Source organism: Mauremys mutica, chromosome 6 (genome assembly GCF_020497125.1).
Source record: "Mauremys mutica isolate MM-2020 ecotype Southern chromosome 6, ASM2049712v1, whole genome shotgun sequence".
In the NCBI taxonomy this organism is placed as follows: domain Eukaryota; kingdom Metazoa; phylum Chordata; order Testudines; family Geoemydidae; genus Mauremys; species Mauremys mutica.
In genome coordinates, this window is record NC_059077.1 from 37,554,443 (window position 1) to 37,580,334 (window position 25,892).

General features: G+C 39.7%; 1 protein-coding gene across 3 annotated transcripts in view; it reads left to right on the plus strand.

The window, feature by feature from the left end:
- IPO11 (importin 11) overlaps positions 1–25,892 on the plus strand; it is a 233,387-nt gene that overhangs the window by 57,058 nt on the left and 150,437 nt on the right. For all 3 annotated transcript variants that reach the window (XM_045020850.1, XM_045020851.1, XM_045020849.1), the window contains exons 14-20: positions 374–464; positions 5,526–5,573; positions 6,271–6,376; positions 9,803–9,929; positions 18,664–18,697; positions 18,893–18,933; positions 19,772–19,888. In XM_045020850.1, coding sequence (XP_044876785.1) covers positions 374–464; positions 5,526–5,573; positions 6,271–6,376; positions 9,803–9,929; positions 18,664–18,697; positions 18,893–18,933; positions 19,772–19,888 — 564 coding nt within the window. The remainder of the gene's footprint in view (positions 1–373; positions 465–5,525; positions 5,574–6,270; positions 6,377–9,802; positions 9,930–18,663; positions 18,698–18,892; positions 18,934–19,771; positions 19,889–25,892) is intronic.

Below are 25,892 nucleotides of genomic sequence, written 5' to 3' on the forward strand. Positions count from 1 at the left end.
GACTTGAAGAATACATTTTGGATAGCTTTGTTAAATATTGGAAATCTAGTATAAAGGTGTAACTTGTTTGTTATGCATGCTATAGGAATAAAACTTGGCTAATTATATTCCTCTCAGTTATTTTCTTATTTGTTTAGTAACTGATCAGCAAAGTTATAATGTAAACCGTACATTGTGAATATGATACTACTGTATCAAAATCTTGCTCTAATTGAACATGCTGTATTGTGACAAAATCACTTTCAGTAAGTTGTAGTGCTGGAGTGTTTTCCTTATGAGGTATTTAGTAGTTTAAATGTATTTTACTGTATATTAAAACTAGGCTAGACTTGTCTTATTTAGTTTTTATAACAGATTTGTTTTACTTTTTCAGCCATGCACAGAGGTTCTTTTTATTGATATTTTCCATGAATATAATCAAACCCTTACTCCTGTGCTTTTAGAAATGGTTCACAGTCTACAAGGTAAGATTTTAAAAATGTTTTTAATATACTGGAATTACTATGCTATTTCATTTTGTGCAGACTGTATATTAATCCTAATGTTTATGTATTTGTGAAATCTAAATTTGTATCCTAAAATATTTTTCCCCCATCTTTCAAATAATTCTAAATGATATTGGAGATGTTTTGTAAGTATATTGTGATGAAAATGAAGGGTATATTTACAGAAAGGAAATATTATGAATTTTTGTTTTCATGGACCTAGACTGTATGGTGTCTTTAATAGACAACATAGGGTTTCAGGGCTGAAAAAGAGGTTACTCAATGTTTATGGTTAGATTTCTTTAGCTGGGGCAAAATTTGGAGCAAGGTCTGTTCTTTAGTGAGGATTTAGAACTCATAGGATTTTCTACGAGTTGCTGACCACCTTCATAAGTCCCGTAAGTCATTTTACAGGGGGCTTACCAAGAAGTCCCTGATTTGTTTAAACTCTCCGAAAGAGTTTATGATGCGTCTGACATCACTGTAGAAGCCACAGAATATACTTTTAGGAGATGATGCCAAAGCTTTTCAGTCATCCCAGACATTCTAGGTGAGGTGAAGAATCTTTGGTTAGAAAAAGTCAATCCTTTTCAGTTAGACAGAGGTTCTCTTGGCCAAGCTGAAAATAACCAGGACTGCAGCTTAGTCTCTGAGTTTCACAGACAACCTAAAGGTGTTAGTAGGCCTCACTGTACTTTTCATGATGATAACCTTTGTTTTTACTCCGTGTACCCTGTTGTCCCTCATAGTGTGCATCACAGTTTATTGAAAGCAGCAAAGAGTCTTGTGGCACCTTATAGACTAACAGACGTTTTGGAGCATGAGCTTTCGTGGGTGAATACCCACTTTGTCGGATGCATGTAGTGGAAATTTCCAGGGGCAGGTAGATATAAGCAAGAAGAAGCAGGCTAGAGATAATGAGGTTAGTTCAATCAGGGAGGATGAGGCCCTCTTCTAGCAGCTGAGGTGTGAAAACCAAGAGAGGAGAAACTGGTTTTGTAGTTGGCAAGCCATTCACAGTCTTTGTTTAATCCTGAGCTGATGGTGTCAAATTTGCAGATGAACTGGAGCTCAGCAGTTTCTCTTTGAAGTCTGGTCCTGAAGTTTTTTTGCTGCAGGATGGCCACCTTAAGATCTGCTATTGTGTGGCCAGGGAGGTTGAAGTGTTCTCCTACAGGTTTTTGTATGTTGCCATTCCTAATATCTGATTTGTGTCCATTTATCCTTTTCCGTAGAGACTGTCCGGTTTGGCCGATGTACATAGCAGAGGGGCATTGCTGGCACATGATGGCGTATATTATATTGGTGGACGTGCAGGTGAATGAACCGGTGATGGTGTGGCTGATCTGGTTAGGTCCTGTGATGGTGTCGCTGGTGTAGATATGTGGGCAGAGTTGGCATCGAGGTTTGTTGCATGGATTGGTTCCTGAGTTAGAGTTTCTATGGTGCGGTGTGCAGTTACTGGTGAGAATATGCTTCAGGTTGGCAGGTTGTCTGTGGGCGAGGACTGGCCTGCCACCCAAGGCCTGTGAAAGTGTGGGATCATTGTCCAGGATGGGTTGTAGATCCCTGATGATGTGTTGGAGGGGTTTTAGCTGGGGACTGTATGTGATGGCCAGTGGAGTCCTGTTGGTTTCTTTCTTGGGTTTGTCTTGCAGTAGGAGGCTTCTGGGTACACGTCTGGCTCTGTTGATCTGTTTCCTTATTTCCTCGTGCGGGTATTGTAGTTTTGAGAATGCTTGATGGAGATTTTGTAGGTGTTGGTCTCTGTCTGAGGGGTTAGAGCAGATATGGTTGTACCTCAGTGCTTGGATCGTGTGGTGTGCCCGGGATGGAAGCTGGAGGCATGAAGGTAGGCATAGCGGTCGGTAGGTTTTCGGTATAGGGTGGTGTTAATGTGACCATCACTTATTTGCACCGTGGTGTCTAGGAAGTGGACCTCCCGTGTAGATTGGTCCAGGCTGAGGTTGATGGTGGGGTAGAAGCTGTTGAAATCGTGGCGGAATTTTTCCAGAGTCTTCTTCCCATGGGTCCAGATGATGAAGATGTCATCAATGTAGCGTAGGTAGAGAAGGGGCGTGATGGACGAGAGCTGAGGAAGCGTTGTTCCAGGTCAGCCATAAAAATGTTGGCATATTGTGGGGCCATGCGGGTGCCCATAGCGGTGCCACTGATCTGGAGATATATATTGTCATCAAATTTGAAATAGTTGTGTGTGAGGATAAAGGCACAGAGCTCAGCAACCAGTTGTGCTGTGGCATCATCAGGGATACTGTTCCTGACAGCTTGTATTCCATCAGTGTGTGGGATGTTTGTGTAGAGAGCCTCTACATCCATGGTGGCTAGGATTGTGTTTTCTGGAAGGTCACCAATGCATTGTAGTTTCCTCAGGAAATCTGTGTCACAGACATAGCTGGGAGTGCTGGTGGCATAGGGTCTGAGTAGAGAGTCCACATATCTAGACAGTCCTTCAGTGAGAGTGCCAATGCCTGAGATGATGGGGCGTCCAGGATTTCTGGGTTTGTGAATCTTGGGTAGTAGATAGAATAACCCTGGTTGGGGCTCTAAGGGTATGTTGATTTGTTCCGGTGTTAGTGTAGGGAGTATCCTGAGTAGATGGTGCAGTTTCTTAGTGTATTCCTCAGTGGGATCTGAGGAAAGTGGCCTGTAGAATTTGGTATTGGAGAGTTGTCTGGCGGCCTCCTTTTGGTAGTCAGACCTGTTCATGATGACAACAGCACCTCCTTTATCAGCCTCTTTGATTATAATGTCAGGGTGGTTTCTGAGGCTGTGGGTGGCATTGCGTTCTGCACGACTTAGGTTATGAGGCAAGCGATGTTGTTTTTCCACAATTTCTGCCTGTGCACGTTGGCGGAAGCATTCTATGTATAGGTCCAGACTGTCATTTCGACCCTCAGGAGGAGTCCATGTGGAGTTCATTCTTATTTGCAGTCATAAAACATTTATGTGATATTCACAACAATTCCTTATGGCACATAGAAAAAGAAAAATGTTTGTATATGGTTAGCTGTCTTTCAGTGCCATTTAACAGTTGGAAAGGAGGAGCAGGAGCCTCTTTGTGATCAAGCAGTTCTCTCCTCAGACTAGCAGTGATCCATAGACCACAGTTTAAGAGTCTGTAGACCTGTCTACCCTGTAGATCCATGCAATCAGTTGTCTTAGTGTGGTCAGGAGTCAAGACATTTTAATGGATGATTGCAGAAGTTGGTCCTTAGTGTTGCTGTTTGCTAGCTCCATCTGCTTCATTCCTAGCCAAGCACAGATTTTGAGAGATGTACTGTAAAACCCTAGAATCAATTTTCACAACCCAATTACTTTTCATTTCCCACTTCTTGGGGAATTAACACATCTTTTTTTCCTCCTTGGCTTGGTATTTCATTATGTTGGATTGATAGGTTTTGAAGATTGTGAAAGGGCTGCACTCTTTACTACAGATAGGTTAATTCTGTTTCTACTGATATAGTTTTGTTCTTAGACCTAGTGACAATGCCCATTGTGAGATTTCCTGCAGACTGATCTTTTTTACAATAGAAAATAACAACAAATGTCACAAGTTCTGCTTCCAAGTAGGAAGTTGTGAAAGAGTATCAATGGACTCTTTCTTGAAAGATTAGAGTTTAATAGTGAGGGGATGTCCTTCAGCATTTTCCCTGTTTTTTTCCGAGCCCCAAAGTTTTTCACAAAGGAGTGCCAGAGAATACCATATGACCTTGATAGCTCAGATGTCCACCTTTTGAGGTTATTCGAAGGGAGCTGCCTCTATTTCTTCCCCATCAGACTCAACTTGCAACCTGGATCAATGTCCAAAACTATCTTATGGATTTTTATGATATATTTTGAATCTGTACCTAGAGTAATGGATGAGTGAATTCTAAATAAATAGAAATAAAGAAATACTCCTTACCTGAGGAATAGATTTTACATCCAGACACAACTTCTGTGCAGAGACCTTGGATATTTAAGATCTGAGATTGTTTGGAGACTTTGGTTTTGTAGGAATTACAGGCTTCTAGCATGGAGGTGGCAGAATTAGACTCCCGTAATGTAAATATCTGGAAATGTTCGTCACTCCTCTGCCAAAAGCTTTTTTGAGTTCCCAAGGTAGGGCATCCACATTATTAGCTGTAAATAACGTGAAATTGTGAGGTCTCAAGTATTGTCAGCATGGGAATTATCATTGCCGAAATTGTTCATGGCATAAAAAAGTCAAAATTAAATGTTTAAATTGTTAGAACTTTATTATATTTAATTATATAGCAAACAGTTTCATGTAATGTGTAGAAGTAACCAGATGGTCACTTTTTCTGCAAAAAGTCATTACTTGATTGCCATTCTTTACCTATTCCTATTTTTTTCCAGAGTTTTTTATTTATAAAATACTTACGTTTATGAGTATTCTGTAGCTGCATCTTTTATGATAAATGTAATTAAGTACAACTGCCAAGGTGACAAAGTATGATACAATAAGGATTTGAATTTCATTTGCTTTCTTCAATGAACATATTGTAGATACTTTTCAGTCAAAAATTCAGTATTTCAGTAAGGCACAGGAATATTCTTGATATGCAGTATGTTCTCTTAATTAGAATGGGTCTTCTCTTAGAGGTTCGAAAAAAACAAAAGCATCAGTTTAACAGTGCTGTACTCTTTTAAATACAGGATCCATTACTTTTAGATTTGTATTTATAGAGAGGATATTTTTGATTATATTGCTATGGCTGTATATTTTGATTCTTTGCTATGCACTACTTCACTGAAATATATGCAGCTATACCTATCTCATAGAGCTGGAGGGGACCTTGAAAGGTCATCGAGTCCAGTCCCCTGTCTTCATTAGCAGGACCAAGTACTGTCCCTGACAGATTTCCCCCTGTCCCCCGATCCCTAAATGGCCCCTTCAGGGATTGAACTCACAACCCTGGGTTTAGCAGGCCAATGCTCAAGCCACTGAGGGTCTTACAGTCTTTGTTTAGTTAATGCATTTTTTAAATAATTGGTTTTATTTTAACTTTATTGCAGGACCTACAAATGTGGAAGATACTAATGCTCTACTGATTAAAGATGCTGGTAAATTAAATTTCACTTTGCCTTTTAAGGAATAAAGCTCGTTATGGATGTGCCTGACTTCTATAAAATGTCTGAGAAGAATTTGTGAGATGTAACTTTGACATTTTGAAAAATAATATCAAAATTATGAGAAAATAATTCAAAGGGAGCTGCCTCTATTTCTTCCCCATCAGACTCAACTTGCAACCTGGATCAATGTCCAAAACTATGTTATGGATTTTTATGATATATTTTGAATCTGTACCTAGAGTAATGGATGATTGAATTCTAAATAAATAGAAATAAAGAAATACTCCTTACCTGAGGAATAGATTTTACATCCAGACAACTTCTGTGCAGAGACCTGGATATTTAAGATCTGAGATTGTTTGGAATCATTGGTAGAGTTAGATTTAGAACTGTGGAGCACCTGACTCCTTTAACTGCTGTGAACACTACATGACACCCGTCTCATGAGAACTTAATTTATTTGTAACTAAAGAGAACTCTGAGGGAAGTTTTGTAAGGTTTTGTCATTGTTTTACTCAAATCACTCCTTTTTTAATTTCTCAATTTTCAGAATATAAATGTTGAATAATATTCCTTACTGCACAGAAGTGTGATCTAAGCATAATTTTCAAGATTTATTCAATTTCAGTTTTTAGAATTTTAACAAAGTTTGACTAGAGCAAAACTTATTTTCTCTGTTTTTCTCCAGTCTACAATGCAGTTGGGCTGGCAGCTTATGAGCTATTTGACAGTGTGGATTTTGATCAGTGGTTTAAAAATCAGCTGCTAGCAGAGCTACAAGTCTCTCATAACAGGTGAGCACCCTAATCTTTCTTTGTATCTTGGCTGTTTAAGTAATTTGTTGATACAAGTGTGTTAAGATGTGGTATGAAGCAAGTGCAGCTCTGGTGAATATTCATTTTTTAAACATACCTGCTAAATGAGCAGAAAGGTATAAAATATTTACAGATGACTGATGTGTACACGAAAGGGTGAGCTTCCTGAAGCCCTTCACTTTTGATCTTATGCTTTTCAATACATACGTGATGGCTACTTTTGATTTTTTTTGTAAAAATTAATGTATACCTTCTTTTATACATCTGAGTTTTATTAAATTTTCTCTGTACAATAAATAACACCTTTAATCATTCAGCTCACTTTGAGAAAGGCAAATATGGCAAATACCAGTGTACTGTCCTGTTTTATATTTGATCTTTGTTTAATTCAAATGCAAACTCTCCACCCCACCCTCAATAAAGTAAATGCATGGTCACAGAGACGGATTCAGTGGGGAGAAACAATTAAGAGTGAGTGATTAATAGGACGAAGTGGGTATTCACCCATGAAAGCTCATGCTCCAAAACATCTGTTAGTCTATAAGGTGCCACAGGATTCTTTGCTGCCATTAATAGGAGGGTGTCACTTAAATAATATTGCTTGTGCTATTTGTGTCTGCCAATGGTTTTCTGACGTAATTGTCACTGTCACATTCTGGGCTGCAACTCAGATCTGTGAAAGGTTGTGTCACTGCTTATATTATAACTCTGAGTGCCCCAAAATGCTTCTGCTACTTGTAGCTCCCAGCCTGGGAAACGCATGCAGCCAGCATGCACTTTGTGTTCTCTAAACTGTACAGGCGTGATTCAATCGCTTTGGATCCAACAGTTTGCCAGCAGTTTATCCTGTTTGTTCCTTTAAAGAGACTGAACTAAACAACTTGCCACATTAACTGGAGTTAGCATTTACTTTAATTCAAACACAGCACTCTTGGTTTAGATAAATAGTAAAATAAGTTTATTAAGAAAAGAAGATAACATTTTAACTGAGTTCAAGTATAAAAGATAAATCTAGAAATGGTTACGAGCAAATAAAAGTGAAAACATATCTAAAAGTCTAAAAACTTAATTTAGCAAGGGACAGGCTTTGTTCAAGATGGCTTTTCTCACCCACAGTCTTCCAGCAAGATGGTGGCTCAACCCACCGCTCTTTGATTAGGATCTCCTCCAGAAGCCATATTCAGGGGCCAAAATAAGATCCTTTATGTACCATATAGCCCTATGCTAGAGATAGGATGGGAGGAGATTATCCCCTAGCTGCCTATAATTTGGGTAGCCTGCCTTAATTGGCACAAGAAATGTAGTTTCTAAACTAGCTTCTATTTGGGAGTGATTTGAACACCATAACCCAACCTAACCCCCCCCGCCCCCCACACCAAATCAGCCATTTCACTGGATTATAAATGTATCACTTGACACTGAGATTGATAATCCCTTATTACTTTTAACGCTCATGCTGAAAAAGACTGCTGTCTTCTCAAATTATTAAATAAAGCTTATAAAGAGTTGTTAGTGTATACTGATATGGTTTAATCAACCTGTTAATTGGATTAATTTGGTTTGATAATACCCGCTTTCTTAATTTTATTTGTTTACATGAATTATGGTCTGTTCATTTTCCTTAGTTACTTAGTTTAGCAAATATATAATTGGAAATCCCTGTGGATGGAATGTTGTTGTGTCCTGTTTCCCCCCACAGACAAGACTGATAAAACTTGAGGCTGAGGAGATAGTGTTCTTTGATCCATCTAGTGGTGTTCCATATAACTGCATCTGTTATGCTCACAGCACAAAAATGCTACATGGTTTGTCAGTTAAGATTTCTTTATAGCATACCTAACAAAACCTAAAAAGCAAGGAAAATAAAAGTTAATGCTTCTAACAGTATATTCTCCTAACTCTGCATGAGTAGGGATCCCAGCCTTTCAGCACTTTCTTCTTCAAACCTGAGAGTTGGTAGTCACACGCTGTGCCTTCTGCACAGTCCTGTGTACAGAGTGGAGACCTGGTCTTACAACAGATAATTGTAGCATCAAATGACAGTGCCAACCCTTGTTTAGATAGTATAGCCTCTAGTGCATGTAAGTATAATTAATGCTGAGTGTAGAAGAGTGTAGAACACCTGTAGTGCTGCGGTAAAGTAATTTTCTTTCCTCATTAGCAGGTCAAAATCTTCTAACAAGGTATTCCTTAGGCTTTCCTTTTGCTCACAGCCTTAATTGTCATAGGGTATATCTATACTTAAAACGCTACAGTGGCACAGCTGCAGCTATGTCACTGTAGCATTTCAGTGTAGAGACCTACTATAGCGACGGGAAGTAATCCATGTCTTCTGTCCATCTAGTTCTGTCTACACCAGATTTTTCCCACCCCTGAGGCACGTAGCTATGCTTATTTAACTTTTCAGTGTAGACCAGCCCTGACGGTAGATCATGAGTGCTGGCAGTGGGATCCATGTCTCAATGTTTTTGCAAGCAGCAGGTTCTGAGGCAAACATCTGAGAGCTGTGATCTCTGGCAAGGGCTTTTCTTAAGGCAGAAGGCCCTGGAATCCTCTAATCAGGCCTTCAGGTGCTTCATCCTAACTTCCTATCTAGTGCCAATGAGCTCTCGAAATGAGCTATACCTTTGGCTCTGACTGGCAGATCAAGTGAACCCTCTGGTTACTCTGGCGGGCATTATAAAAATGCTGATCTCATTCTAGAAGTGGGGAAGGAGGAATAGGAGGGCCTACAAAGGGAGAGACTCTTGGGTTATAGCTGACCCTAGCAAACAACATGATAATAAAGGGGTAGTTTTATTTTTAAATATATTGTCATTGATTTATTGTATGCAGAGTAGATTCTCTCTCTAATGGAACTTGGTAAATACAAAGCTCAGCATGATGGAGTAAATGTTGATTTAAAAAAATATATAATAAATATGTCTTAAACTATTTCCTTGTAAGCTTTGTGGGAGATGTTGGTATGAAGGAAGGACTTGAATGCAGCAAGGTTTTGGCCTTGCATACCAGTTAAAGAAGAGCATTAGCATGTTTGGCCATGATCTGAAAGAAAACACAGATGATTTGGGAGAAGAGTATGAATAAAGTTTTTTGGATGTTGTCCTTGACAGAGCAGAGGGAGAATGGAAAAACAAGGAGCACAGTGAAACAATGTAATAAGACAAAGCCTGATAAATAAGGAGGGGCAGTTTTCTCAACGAAAATGCTGCCTGCTAATGAGGCAGTTTGACTTCAGAACTTTAAAGGTGTAGTTCTCACCAGTCATGTTTAAGGAAAGATGTGAAAAATGGGTTTGTTGGACATTGTCTTCCAGTATTTTTCTAAAACAGTTTTTCTTAATACAGAAGTTTAAGAAACAAGGATAGAAAGAAACTAGTACAGTAATTCTTTTTTGTTTTAAAGGTATAAGCCAATACGCCGGCGAGTAATTTGGCTGATTGGACAATGGATTTCTGTAAAATTCAAATCTGACTTGAGACCAATGTTATATGAAGCAATTCGTAACTTGCTTCAAGACCAAGACTTAGTGGTATGTATACATAAACGTAACTATCTTTAAGAAATATTTTGGATTATGTTTCATTTATTTCTTACCTAAATTTAGATGAAAAGTTTTAATTTCCTACACTTTAGAATTGAACAGTATATACTTCAGGAGCAAAATTATCTTGTCAGGAAGATCTCTGGTGTATCTTTTTTCCCTAAAAATATCTGCTCAAGGGCACGGCATTGGATTTCATTTTGAATCCTGCCTAGAAGTTGTGGGAAAAGTTTCCAGATCCGCACTTCTCTGACTTATTCATAACCTATTTTCAAGCATAGTTAATCCCTATCTTGTATTAATTATACACATGTCTCATATCTTCAATGAATTACCAGCTTTGAAATTACACCAATGTCTTTAAAAATTGTGCTTTTTCTTAAAAATACTAAAAGGTAGCAATTTGCTCTAGAAAAATGAGTTTCGGTAATACACATCTTTGATCAGTCTTCTACCAGTTATATTGTTACTATTTAAGTCATTCATTTGTGAGAAGTTTAATAGAAACAGGTAGGTCAGAATGTTTAATAAATGAACATCATGTAGTGCTGGACTCTTTATTGAATATCTGTATTCACTGAAATGTAGTTGTTTCATTCCCAATGTTATGCTGGAATTGAAGGTTGCAAGTTAAAACGTTGCAGGGTTTTTTCCATTTTCTAACGTGATGGTTACAGGGCTAGCTGTGCCTCTGTCCCCTTCTTTGATTGTCTGAGTGCACCCCCTCAGGCCTTATGCCTCATGCCTTTACCTTTTCTGGGGAGGAGTTCTGCAGTTCTCCTAGTCTTAGACAGGGTATCCAGGTTACAGCCCCCTGTGCACCAACTGTGATTGCTCGGCCAGCCTGACTGGGTTCAGCCCCAGCAATTCACCATACAGCTTTCTTAAAATGAAAGATTGTTTAATCTTAATGGCAGGAACATAGCAAAGCATAAGAAAATAAAAAAGGATTATAACACAATGAAAGGTCTACACGCATAGCTATCTTACCTGCAGTCCTAGGTAGGCTTATCTTACCTTTGGAGTCTGGTTCATCTTGACTCAATACCCCAGTCTTCTCTCTTCAGGTATGGTGTCTCTTTGTTCTCTCCTGTGTCCCTTGAGCCTGGTCAAATTGGTTTGGCCAGCTCCCAAGGGTAATGAATTTCAAAGTGGTGGTTTGTGCATTATCTCAAGTGTTTTATGAGCAGCTGGTTTTCGGAACCATTGTGGTTCTTCCTGCATAGGTGCAGCCAATTCCTGTCTGAATTAATTCTTTATACTCATACAGTAAATAAAAATAACAATCAGACAAACATAACATATACTCAAATTATGGCAGCAGAAATTATTCACAACCAACAGAAACTACTTGCAATGAAATTCTGATGTTCACTGAATCAGCTTCATTGCTCTTTTTTCTTCAGCAGCAGAGCCCTTCACACTAGATTTCCAGGTTTCTATTTAAGGGAGATATTCCTGTCACAGTCTGCGGTGCATTCCAGACCAGTAAGGGGTTGTCACCACGTGCTTCACAACTTTGGGTGCCTCACAATGCTTTGCTGTTGTAGTCCCAACCTGGGCTGCTCACAAACAGCCAAAAAGCATGCAGGTCAGATCCTGAGTGTCTGTGTATAGTTGCAGTCCCACCAGCCAATCAGCAACACACCAGTTACACTGGCTTCCACCAGCCTTGGTTACTGCTTTCAGGATGACCTCAACACACTCTCAGTCCCAGACTTTCCAAAAACGTGTTCTGCGCTGTCCAGCCCTTTCATCAGCAGTTCAGATATTACGATCTGTTGCTCCTGTAAGGAGACAATATTAAACGGTTTGCTACTTTAACTGGAGTTACCAAACAGTTCAATTTAAGCATAGTACTGGATTGTCTTAAAGATAAAACAAGTTTATTAACAAAAAATAGGATTTTAAATGACTTTAAGTATGAGATTAAGTTAGAAGTGATTACAAGCACGTAAAAGTAAAAACACATCTAAAAGTCTAAAATTTCATCTGCAAGTAGTGGTTCGAGGCTTTGTTTAAGATGGCTTTCCCACCCACAATCTTCCAGCAAGATAGTGACTTACCCTTTTGTTAATCAGGATCTCTCCCAGAGGCTCAAAAGTGCTGATGCCTTTGTCTTCTTAGGTGAAAGAGAGAGAACTTGAGGATCTCTTCCCCTTTCTGTTATAGTCCAGTGAATCTTTTAAGTGGATTCTTCTGAGGGTTACCCTTCAAAGTAAAGTTTATTCAAGCAGTATAGAAGGCTACATGGAGTCTGGTAGTATAGGAGTCTCCATGCTCTTTCTTTTACCATGCGTGTTTTCTGGAATCCAAATTGTTCTGTTTCCTGCCATCTCCTCCCCGGCTGTCTCGAGGATCATGTTTACTACTTCTAGTTAAACGGAGTTAAACACACCTTCCTTTATTTAGGATAGGCTTGTTTAACAACTTTTATCTAGTCAGGGCTGTAAGGTTTTGAACATGTGCTAATAACATCATACGGGGGGAATTCATAACTTTACATATAATGTTACTATATACATTTCACTGTGATATTCTTCAACAGTCAGTTATTAGTTTTCAAATGATACCTCAAAAGGCATATTTTGTACAAAGATTATCACAATAGTATGTAAGGTGTAAATTATAGGGGTGCTTTCGGTCACAGTTCCCCATACAGATTAGTTGGCAGTAGATTAGATTATTGTTTTAAATGCCTTCTTTATCTTTGAATTCCTTTTATTCTGATGAGCAGACTTCATTGGGACCATTTCTCTTCTAGTCATCTCTCACTCGTGGAGGGGCCTAAGGGTATAAAAGAGCAAATGGCCCCATATGCCCTTAAGTTCCTTTAACTAACTCAGGGAAATGCAAAGAGTCTACAGCCAGACCGGTCGAAAAGCTGTGTGCCAATCCAGGTCTCCCACTGTACAACTGCTTTTCAGTTACCCGAGAGCACGACTTACGTCGAGGCATCCATTGTGGTCTCAATTGCCAGATCAGAATCTGTCAGCAGCAACACTATGGAGCATTGAGTGGTCAGCTAAAGATGTTTAGAATTGTTTCCTTGTTGCCAATCTGAGCATTCAACTGCCTTGATTTGACCTGCCACGTCACCTTTGGAGACTGCTGAACAGGTTTCGAACTGGCCAAAGAATATGCACATCCAACGTCTGCTCATGGGGTCTGTGTGATATTATCATTTTGGCCTCCATTAGTCAACAGCACATGTTGTTGATGAGTGTCAACTGACAAGATTTCATGGTGGCCACAGAATCTCACCCACCCACTCCTGTAACAAACCCCTAACCTATGTCTGAGTTACTGAAGTCTTCAAATCGTGGTTTAAAGACCTCAAGGTGCAGAGAATCCTCCAGCAAGTGACCTGTGCCCCACGCTGCAGAGGAAGGCGAAAAACCTCCAGGGCCTCTGCCAATCTGCCCTGGAGGAAAATTCCTTCCCGACCCCAAATATGGCAATCAGTTAAACTCTGAGCATGTGGGCAAGACTCACCAGCCAGCACCCAGGAAAGAATTCTCTTTAGTAACTCAGATCCCACCCCATCTAATATCCCATCACAGACCGTTGGGCATATTTACCTACTAATAATCAAAGATGAATTAATTGCCAAAATTAGGCTATCCCATCATACCATCCCCTCCATAAACTTATCAAGCTTAGTCTTGAAGCCAGATATGTCTTTTACCCCCACTACTCCCCTTGGAAGGCTGTTCCAGAACTTCACTCCCTAATGGTTAGAAACCTTCATCTAATTTCAAGTCTAAACTTCCGAGTGTCCAGTTTATATCCATTTGTTCTTGTGTCCACATTGGTACTAAGCTTAAATAATTCCTCTCCCTCCCTAGTATTTATCCCTCTGATATATTTATAAAGAGCAATCATATCTCCCCTCAGCCTTCTTTTGGTTAGGGTAAACAAGCCAAGCTCTTTGAGTCTCCTTCCATAAGACAGATTTTCCATTCCTAGGATCATCCTAGTAGCCCTTATCTGTACCTGTTCCAATTTGAATTCATCCTTCTTAAACATGGGAGACCAGAACTGCACACACTATTCCAGATGAGGTCTCACTGATGCCTTGTATAACGGTACTAACACATCCTTATCTTTACTGGAAATACCTCGCCTGATGCATTGCAAGACCGCATTAGCTTTTTTAACAGCCATATCACCTTTGCGGGTCATAGTCATCCTGTCATCAACCAATACTCCAAGGTCCTTCTCCTCCTCTGTTACTTCCAACTGATGTGTCCCCAATTTATAACCAAAATTCTTGTTATTAATCCCTAAATGCATGACCTTGCACTTTTCACTATTAAATTTCATCCTATTACTATTACTCCAGTTTACAAGGTCATCCAGATCTTCCTTTATGGTATCCCGGTGCTTCTCTGTATTGTGTCATCTGCAAACTTTATTAGCACATTCCCACTTTTTGTGCCAAGGTCAGTAATTAATAAAAAAATTAAATAAGATTGGTCTCAAAACTGATCACTGAGGAACTCCACTAGTAACCTCCTTCTAGCCTGACAGTTCGCCTTTCAGTACGACCCATTGTAGTCTCCCCTTTAACCAGTTCCTTATCCACCTTTCAGTTTTCATATTGATCCCCATCTTTTCCAATTTAGCTAGCAATTCCCCATGAAGAACTGTATCAAATGCCTTACTGAAATCGAGGTAAATTAGATCCACTGCGTTCCCTTTGTCTAAAAAATCTGTTACCTTCTCAAAGAAAGAGATCAGGTTGGTTTGGAACGATCGACCTTTTGTAAAACCATGTTGTATTTTGTCTCAATTACCATTGACCTCAATGTCCTTAACTACTTTCTCCTTCAAAATTTTTTCCAAGACCTTGAATACTACAGATGTCAAACTAACAGGCCTATAGTTACTCGGATCACTTTTTTTCTCTTTCTTAAAAATAGGAACTATGTTAGCAATTCTTCAGTCATACGGTACAACCCCTGAGTTTATAGATTCATTAAAAATTCTTGCTAATGGGCTTGCAATTTCATGTGCTAGTTCCTTTAATATTCTTGGATGAAGATTATCTGGGCCCCCTGATTTAGTCCCATTAAGCTGTTTGAGTTTGGCTTCTACCTTGCAGGATTCATACTAACAGAATTGAATTGAGTAGGTCTATCACTTGTATGTTATGTGTATTTAATATGTATCCATTGCTTTCATCACTACATTCCTCTGTTAAATACTCTAATTCTTCATTTTAATGAATATGTCCCCTTTTACCATATCTGATATGTGCTATGTATGCATCTGATCAGCATATTGTAGATTAATTGGGAATTTCTCTGGTTAGAGAAATATTTTTTTGCTTTGTAGCGCAGGGTGCAGTGAAACCACTGTGCACAACTTCTGAGGATAGACAAAAATAGTTGCTTAAGAAAAGTATTGTTCTACGGAAGGTGGATTACATTTATTGCCAAAATATTTGGGGAAGGTTTGGTTTCATCTCAAGTAGATATTTTAGAATGGATGCTTATAATAGTGGTGGCCTTAAACAGCCTCACTTTACATTATGTCTCATTTGCTAGTCATTCTAGATAACTGTCAAGAAGAAATTATTCAACTGTGAATAATTAATTACTTTGGCCTCTGTATACTCATATCATCATCCCATTTTCCAGTCTAGTGTCGTGTTCAATTTCCATCTCTTTCAGACCACTAACCTGTTTGTATTTCATCATTCGCACCACTGCCAGGAGATATCAAAGTGTAGTCAATTCAGTTCAGATGCAGTATCTAAAAGGATGCCTTTGCACTGTCTTTGTCATAGAATTTTGCAAAGTTGCTTTTGAAGCTGTATATGGGCTTTAATTTTATCTCTCACCTGAGGTCTGATCTGAGAGAGTGAAATCAGTCATTTCTAATACTCTTGACCTGCCATCCAGAGCTGATGCTCATTTTGGCAGTTCTCCAGTCCTTTGCTTAAAATGCATTGCCTCACTTTACTGGGCGTGGTGCTTGCTAACTTCCCACAAGCCTCACTATGTAGAGAAAGAGAAGTTACGTCACATTAACTCTTGTTATTCCAGAATCTTGAGTTAGCATATTCACACTCTTTGCTCACCTTCCTCACTTCTCCAGAGCCTTAGGAGAATCCCTGAGTTAGTAGAAGGAACTTAAGGGCATAAGGGACCACTTGCTTTTTTATACCCTCAGAGCCCTCCATGAGCGGGAGCTGACTAGAAGGGAAATGCCCCAATAGACTCTGCTCATCAGAAGATTCCAGTGGCTTGCAGTACAAACACCTTAACCTCAGGAGTATGGATATAGAGAAGCAACATTCTTGAAGAACAACAGTTACTATAAACAATTTTCTTTCATTGACAGTCTGATGTGGACTGGACTCAGAATTAGGCTCTCAGGTTGGTTTTAAAAAAAGAAAAGGGTTGTTGTTGTTTCCACACTAGTATGTGGAATTTTAGATCATATACATAAAAATGGTGACTTCTGGCTCCTGGGTACAAATGTAGCCAAGACTCTGTGAGATTGGTAGCTAAGATGAATGAAAATCTTGTTTCAGTTTTGGTGTTCTAGGTAAATAAAATGTTTAATTTTTTTTATTAAAAACTAGGAAATAAGTCAGAACTCTGTTAATAGAAAATTAATGGTGCAAAGCTTTCAAGCCAGGAAATGCAATAGTTAAGATTTCAAATGATTTCATACTATCATTTGCAAAGGTCACTTCTCCCAGCATGTATCATGAATGCTATAGTGAATGAAGCATATATTTTTAATTGACTTCATTAGAACATATTTGAAGAGAAGGTGCATACACATCATCTGCAATTTGTCAATACTTTAAAACCTCTATGCAAACTGAAGTTATTAAATTGTTACAATATTTATCATGAATTATCACTGTTGAATATATTTTAACTGAGGGCCAAATTTGGCTCAATTAGGCCATTGTAAATTTATGGTAAATTCACTGACATCCCATCCCCTGCATACCCTCATTTGTAGGTGTGGACACTTCATGCCAACCATTGCTAATAGTAGACTCTAAACCCACTGCATTTAAACCGTGTCCTCCCTGCGATGATCTAATGCCCTTAATCGATGGACACAGCAGATGCCTCTTTTGCCTCAAGGAGGAATATATTCCTGATAGGTGTTCCATCTGCTGCTGCTCCTCATTCTGGACCCAAAAATTTTGAGAAACAAGAGTCAAATTAAACCTCTTCGTGCAGTCCTGGGAGATCACATCTGATTCTGGAGAGGAGTTGTCCTTCAAACTGGGGCCAAGGAGATTATCTTGACAAGTGCCCTAGCTGCTAGGCACCCTGCCTCGTCTCCAACGAGGAGCAGAAAACTAAGAGTGCCAAGACCATTGGCACTGTTGCCAGGATCCCCAGTGCTGTGACCACATCAACCTCGGCACCATCTCCCAAGCAGAGGTTCCCAGTGCTGTCCTCTTTGGATGCTGAATGATGCTCCCACACTGCGAGAAAACACAGTTTATAACAGGTCAACATGATCATTCCACAAGGAGTCGAGGGCCAGAGATAAACCCTCTAAATCCTGTATAATGTTGTGGGATGGTAGCAAGCCACTATTGATGAAGAAGGCTTGAGAATCTGTGTCAGTAATACCAACATCAGTGCTGAGATACTCCTTGCTACTGATTCTGGAATGATCAATAAGCCATTTCTGATACAGAGGTACACTTTCGAGGAGCCACTTTTACACCTCCTCTTGGCATCAAAACTGGTATCATAGGTACTGGCACCAGTAACGTCAGTGCCGGAACTACATCCAACTGCACTGCTGTTCCTGGAGATGTACTTCTGGTTTGTGACCCCAGGTTGTTCTTCCTTTCTCACTTGGAGCATGGAACCCTCTCCTGAGAGATGGTTATCTCTTACCATCTAGATGGGGCAGAGCTAAGTGTCACTGGATGTGGCCTTGGTTGCAGTTAATGCTTCCTTGACTGCTACTTCTCATAATTTGTCTGAATTCTTGGAAATAGGGTGTTCGTGGGCAGGGCCGGCTTTAGGAAGTGCGGGGCCCGATTTGAATACCCGGCGGCGGTCCGGGTCTTCGGTGCCGGTTCCTTCACTCGCTCCGGGTCTTCTGCAGCACTGAGGGACCCGCCGCCGAAATGCCCGGAGCGACTGAAGGACCCGCCACCAAAGTGCTGCCGAAGACCTGGACCGCCGCCAGGTGAGTAAAAATTAAAAAGGTACCTAAGTTAGGCGTGGGTGCAGGGCCCGATTCGGGGGAATCGGCCTAAAGCCGTCCCTGTTCGTGGGCCTGTAGTTTGTTTGTTGGTGGTAGTCCATGAGAACCGTCCCAGAAACAGGTGATCCCCTCTGTCTCAAGAATTCTCATCACAGCCATATGGCCCACTTCTGCAGTCTTTACTTGACTTAACTGAGTGTTTTGCCTGAGTAGGGACTGCTGAGTAGGTCCTGCAGGTGGTGTGATTCTTGGCAATTTGTAGTAGTTTTTTAAATCCTGAAAAATTCTAATTTAAGCAAAAACTGCTCCTAATAAACAATATACAGCTAAAAACCCTGGGAAAATACAGAAATATGCCAGTGTTAAATTAATTTAATTTTATCCCTGGAAACATGTAGAGTATATGTGAAAGCTTAACAATTTCAGATCTGAAAATATTACACTAACTTCTGTGAGATAATCAAAGTAATATTTAATAAGGGTAATAGCATAATATTTCCTGATTTTTGTCTTTCAGGTCCGCATTGAGACAGCTACAACACTGAAGTTAAATATCCTTTTTATTAACTACAATTTTCTATTTTATTATTTCTTCAAAGCTACTGGAAATTAATGATTTTTGATCATTAATAATTCACATTTCTAATAGTAATTGTGTAGCCTCGCTAACAGTTGAATATCAGATTGAGTCAAAGATATTGTAATAATGTTGTTCAATCTTCAGTTTTTCTTTAACTTTTGTTCACCTGTAGATGACTTTGAGTTTAGAACTGAGCAGTTTTTACCGGTAAGGTCATTTGTGTGAGTGCTTGTGTGGGTAGAGGAAAGAAACAATTCCAGTTCCATTTCAAAATAAACTGTTCAATAGTTGCTGTATTTATTTAACTTCAATAACAAGAAAAAAACTATTCTGTTGTTGCACAGAGACTTTATTGTGCAACAGTTAACGCTGCCACACACATACCTTACCTGACACAGAAGCAAGGTAAACCCTCCTGACAATACATATATTCTCCACACTTCCATCCACAGATACACACCTTGTCATTACCACAGGTACCACACATCACAGACTAAACATTATTCCCAGTGCCAGTCTTTACTAAACTTCCTCTTCCACATATACCTGATTTCCCCTCCGAGCTCCTTTCTGCACACGCTGCTTCCTAAACTACCCTTTTGCCTATGATTGTTTGGTGTAATGCAGTGTATTAGGAATGTAGCAGAATTTCCCCAATGTTTATCTTTGTGAGCAAGTGTTGGCAAAGTAAATAATGAGTAGATTGTGGTCTGTTTCAATTAAGATTATTTTGCTGTGATATATTTGATGAACTATAAAAAGTATCATCTTGTAATTTATATTGTTGACCACTTATGCAAGACTAGTACATGTTAGATTCTGAAACTTTGTAAAATTCAATTTTGGATGATGAGTGATCAAAATGTATTAGACTATTTTTCAAAATGCAAGACCAACATGTTGCAGAACTTCCAACACACTAAAATTCCATGAGAAACTTCAGGCCAGTGCTGTAGGCAGATAAGAAAATTGCTGTTTTAGATTTCTATTTTTATTCTCGATAATCTAACTAATCCATAGTTTTACTAATTTCTTTTTATTGTAGTATCTGGAATCCATGTTCACTCTACTCTTTCAGCTACTTCAAGAAGTCACAGAATGTGACACAAAGATGCATGTTCTTCATGTTCTTTCTTGTGTGATTGAAAGAGTCAATATACAGGTAACCGTTACAGACTATAATATGAAATTTGAAGCCTAGTATACTTGTCTATTGATGAGAGCAAAGAAGATTTTTTTTTCTATTTATTGCTATTACATTATATCAAAATGATGGAACTAATTACCCTGCAGTGTTTGTTTTATTTCAGTAATCTACACAGCTCTGCTTCTACTTCCCCTGTTCACATTTTTTTGCCCAACATACTTGCTCTGCCTGGTCTCCTCCCACTCAATTTTCTGTATCTTTTTTCCTGTTCCCTACATGTGGAAAATTTAATTTAATTTTTATAATTCCCTTTTTTGTCTTAGACTTTCAGCTCTAATCACCTTCTCTCACTTCTGATTTTTAATATATTTTGTTGTAACTAATTACAAGATATGTTTTTTGAGTTGCCCATTACTGTAGTGTCTAGGCAGTTTAGTTTATAGCAGTTCAAGGACATGGAGCTCAGTTTCCTGCATTGTTTTAAAGTCACCATCCTCAACTACAAGGTTATAAGGTTAAAATTGTTGACCTCACTTTTTACTACTTCCTTTCCTTAGTATGGAAGTATATTTTCAGTTTAAATTTAGGAAATTCAAGATGTTCCTGAGGAAATAAAATTTGATTGTTGTCTGCAGTCATCTGTTAAGTTTTGTGGGGTACTCACCTCAAGTGGGGTAGAAAAAGGTAAGGCAAGGTAGAGGTGGTAGCAATTCCTCTGACCTGTAAGCGGTCCTCGAAGCAGCAGCTTTCTTTGTGAATCTCTGAGACAAATGCAACTTTTCTGTTTATCCCCTGTATGAACAGAGAGCCTGGTAGTGGTTCCTCACTCCTTTCATAATTGTTTCTTCTCCCTCCACAACAGTTTGTCCTAGTGGGTTCTCCTTTTCTCTCCGTGGAAAGAGCTCTGTTGATTCCTGTTTTTCCTTTACCCAGTGATGGAGGTCTTGATATAGTGATAGGAGCATTAAGGCTGATAGTGGCTAGATGGGGGCGGTTGAAGATAAATTATACTTAATTTAAAATAGTTTTAAAGTGATTGTTTTATATCTCTGGCACACTTTTGTATGTGTTGCTCATCATCTTGGATTGTGAACTCTTCAAAGTGAGGTTTGTATCTTACTCTACATGTGGAAAACACATAGCACATTCTGGGTGCTACTGTAATGCAGATGATAAGGTTATATAAATTGTGAGAGTGTCTGGATAAGAGATGAAGTTCACCTGAGATCTACTTTGGCTCTAATACTGATGCTGCTCTGGATTACGTGAGTGTTTGAGGCACATATATATCCTCTCACTTGAACTCCTTCATCCCTGGAATTAGTTTTGGGGAAATGCAACCACCTAGCACAGTCCTTAATCTCTCCCAATTTACGCTAGCCAGCTGTGTTGATTGATGATTGGCTCCATGAACTGGAAATTGCTGGCAGGCAATATTTTTCTTGTCATTTCTGGCTGAAATAGTATACTATGCTTAATTAAGCTGATGATTTAGTGTATCCTAGCTTTAAATTTAATTCTGTATGAGATTATTAAAATAGGAATAAGAAGCATACAGACTATGTAATAAATCAGGCAAAATTTACCAAGTTTTTGTCCATACTTTGTGTTGAACATACCATGGTAAAGAAAAAACAAGTTATGTGAAATGATTGCTTTATAGGAAGTTATCCTTTCAGCATTAAAAACTAATACGCAGAAGTGGTTAATTTATGATACTCTATATAGGTAGCTAACAAAATGAATTGGAAAGCTGGAAATTTATAAAGAAAGATAATTGTACAACATGCACAAGGTGTTAAGAATTACACATCTGGTAGTTTTTATTGTACAATTTGTTAAAATACCTTTTGATTTGTTCTACTATGATGTCATAGAACTCATGCAAGGAAGAACTTCTACAATGTGCAATAAGGATGTGCAATAAAACTGTAATTGTCATGTTTCAACTATTTGAATTGGTGTTAAATACAACATGCTGTATTATAGTTGCATTAGTTTCACAGTTGTGTTGGTGGTGTTGGATTTAATGTTATGAACTCAGATTTCCAGTTTATAATTCTGCTATAAATACTTGCTCTGACTGAAACTTTTCATATAATATGATATTCTGCTAAGAAGTTTATTCCTTCTTTGAGTAATGGGTGCTCTACTTCAAGTAAGCATGCACTCTGTGCCTTTGATCAAAGATTTTTGGTAGCAGTGCCCGTTTGACCTGTGCCTGTGCCTTACACATCCTTGTGTCCCATACCAAGGCTACATAGGGCACAGCCCTACTGGCCTCAGTTCCTTTTCAACCCCCTTCAACGAGAGGTGAAGCTCAGCGTGTACTTGTTTTCTCTTTAGAGTTAGAATAGTATATAGTGTTAGTTCTTTAGCAGTTTATAGAATGCTTAGTACCTATAGCTGTTGGAACTGTTGTTCCTGTTTTCTACTCCTTCCCCCCTCCCCCCAAATTGTTTTTCTCTTACTGAAGGGCCTACAATTTTGAGGGAGGGGGATCTGGGAGGCTGGGCTCTCCAGATTTTAAAAGATGCCTTTTCTGTTGAGAAGCATTCCCATCATTGATAGGCATTCTCAGTGTATACATTGCTTGCGAGAGTTGCATATTCCCAGCAAGTGCAAGATTTGCACTTCTTTTAAGGGGAGATACCGTAAAAACAAGGAAATTAAATATAGACTATTAGTGATGGAGCAAGCCTTAAGACTGGCTTTGGACCCTGATACAGAAAACTCCCACGTCAGGGGCCCTCTGCTTCTTTTAATGCTCCATCTATATTGAGCTTCCAAGATGAAAGCAGTGTCAAGACCATGGTCTACAACACACTCTGAGTGAGGTAACTATAACTGTGGCACCAGTACTGAGAGCTTCCCACTCAGAGACTAAGGAGGGGCATAAGAGAAGCAGAACGAAGAGTTCCCTCAAAAAAGGTTTGATCATAGGAGACCTCAGGCCCTGAGAGGAGTGCTATTGAGGCTCTGAGTACTTTGGGTAACATGAAGTACTCTGAGACTTCATCTAAGTTCCATACCTCAGCGCTAATAGGCACGGTACTGAAGAGCACTACTGCCACCGTCAGGGCCCATGATAGTAAGAGAGCAGCCTCACTGGAATCTGTGGTACCCTCAGTACCAGCACCAGCACCTCAGAGAGATTGGTAACAAGCTTCCAGTACTGTAGGAGTTGTGGTATCCTAAAGACCTCATGGTACTGAATGAGCCTGAGTCTCTCCTCCTTGGGACCTGTGGACACCTCTCAGTAGTGAGATCTGTTAGGTCACAGACCATACATTTCGTAGTGAAACTATTCCACTATTCAGGAAAAAAAAGGTTGTCAGTTCCTGTACAATCTGTGGAGGAACATTCAGACTCAGAGCTTTCAGTTCAAGGCTCTCCAGTTTACTCTAGGAGTCATTATTCCCCTCTGCAGATGCAAGAAAGAAAGGATACAAGACATCTGCATCTTATACTTGGGATGATCAGTGATGGATACTTCTCCCCTCTCCCTATGCCTTATGGCCCTCATTGGCCTTATTGGGACCCCTGGCTATTTACAGCCAGCAGTTTCGAGGGGCCCTCATTCAATCTCATAAGGAACACAGAAGATCTCATTCCTTGGTACAATCCATTCATCCATCCTCTCCTTCAGTCTGAATCAGCAGAGGAGACCTTTGAGGAGCAAGAGGTGAGGGCAGACTAGGAGGTAACCCCTCTTAAAATATCTCTCCTTTATCACCTGATAAGGCAGTAAAACCACCACTGCGATCATTATCTGATGACTTTGGGGAGTTCCAGGACCTGATGGAGCGAGCTGTAGACCTGCTTCAGATTCTGCTGGAAGAAGTCCAGGATTCCCATCACCGGCTCCTGGGCATATTGCATACTTCTTCAGCACAGGTGGTATTGCTGATGAACTAAGCTCTTCTTGAGCCAGCTAAGACCATCTGGCAAACTCCAGCAAAGGCACCCCCTAAATGCAAGCATGCTTGATTTAAAAAAAAATGCAACATCCTGGGCAGGGTTTGTGTTTCTGTTTTCACATCTGGCACAAGTTCTTTGGTTGTGGACACAGTTAATGAAAGGTGGAAGCAGCATATTCTAAAAGCTACACCATATAACAAGGACCTCTCTTTATTCCAACAGGCATGGGAGGCTATAATGTTGGACAAATGGGTTTTGGAGGCCATTACATCTGGTTACACAAATCATTTTACCTTCCTTCCTTCTGCCCCCTCCCCCCCATCCCTCTTCAGGGACCCCGATCACAATGTGTTGCTGAGACTGAAGTTTACATTGCTCCTAAGTCTCACAGCCATCGAACCAGTTCCACTTCAACACAGGAAAAAAAATTTGTACAAGGTATTTTTTAATACTTAAGAAAAAAGGGGTTGGATGCCAATACAAGATCTCAGACAACTGAACGAGCATGTCAGAGCTCTGAAATTCGAGATGGTGTCCCTAGCTGATTTGTAATTCGTGACCTCAAAGATCCCTACGTCCATGTAGCAATTCATCTCTCTCAGAAAAGATTTCTGAATTTCACATTTGATCACAATCACTACCAGTACTGGATCCTAACCTTCAGCCTTTCTTCTGCTCTCAAAAAACATGGCGGTTATAGGTGCCAACCTCTATCATCTAGGAATAACAGTCTTTCCCTACCTTGATGACTGGCTTCTTGAGGGCTGATCTTGTCAGGAGGTTCTGTTAGCAGTTAAACAACTTCAGTATTCCCCTGTTTAGGTCTACAAATAAATCTTAAGAAATTGGTCTTGACCTCTACACAATAAATACTTTTTATAGAAGTGTTTCTGGATTTGATGATGGGCAGGGTTATCTCCCTCCCAACAAGTTCCTCACTCTAAAGAACCTTATCCGAAGAATGCAGCTCAGTCCTCAAGTTCCAGCAACTTCTGGGAAATATGCAATTTCTGGGAAATATGGTACCTTATGTTTTCTTAACACAAAATGCCCGGTTCCGTCTTCGATGACGCCAGAAGTAACTCTGGATAGTTTATGTACCCAACAAACAGGTCTGAACAAGCAAGTGTCGGTACCCAGTGGTGTCCTACAGTCACTCACCTGATGGAATGATCCTTCCAAAGTTTGTGCAGGAATCTCATTCAGACAGACTCCCGTTATGGTCATGATAACATTAGACACTTCCCTCTTGGAATGGGGAGCACATTTAGGTCCTCACACAGCCCAAGGCAAATGGTCACAACAAAAACAATGCTTGCACATCACTCTTCTGGAGTTAAGGGCAGTCAGAAATGCCTGCTTCCTATTTTTACCCTTAATCAAAAACAAGTCAATCAAGATCATAACGGACAACATAGCTTGTATATATATCATATCAATCATCAGGGAGGAGCACATTCCTCCTCTCTCTGCTCTGAAGTAATAAAGCTCTGGAATTGATGGCTGGCCAACCAGATAGTCATTTTGGCTTCTTACTTCCCGAGTATACAAAATTCCATGGCAGACAACCTCCGCAGACATTTTCCCCTAAATTACAAATAGAAATTGGACTCTCAAGTCCTCAAACAAAATAATCCTATCTTGGGAGTTTCCAGAGGTCAATTTTTTTGCCACTGCAACCAACCAATGCAGAAAATTCTGTTCCAGAGAAGGACTCGATCCCGAGACTCTCGGAAACACCTTTCTCTTTACATGGGGAAAGGGTCTTTTTATGCATATCACCAACTCCAGTGCTCTTAAAGGGTCTCAACAAGATTGAGAAGGACTGAGCCAGGGTCATTTTGACTGCACCCACTCATCCAAGACAATTTTGGTTTTCTTACCTCATCGGACTCACTGCTCACCATGCATGGCAGCTTTTGATTAGTTCTCAGCTGTTGTCTCAGAATGCGGGTTGAACACATGACCCCGATCTGAATGTTCTGTAACTCCAAACATGGCTCCTCAATGTTTTTTGGGACTAGTTAGAAGCATCCTGTTCATTGGGAGTACAACATGTGCCATTAAATAGCAGGAGGGAAACAATAAGACACACTTA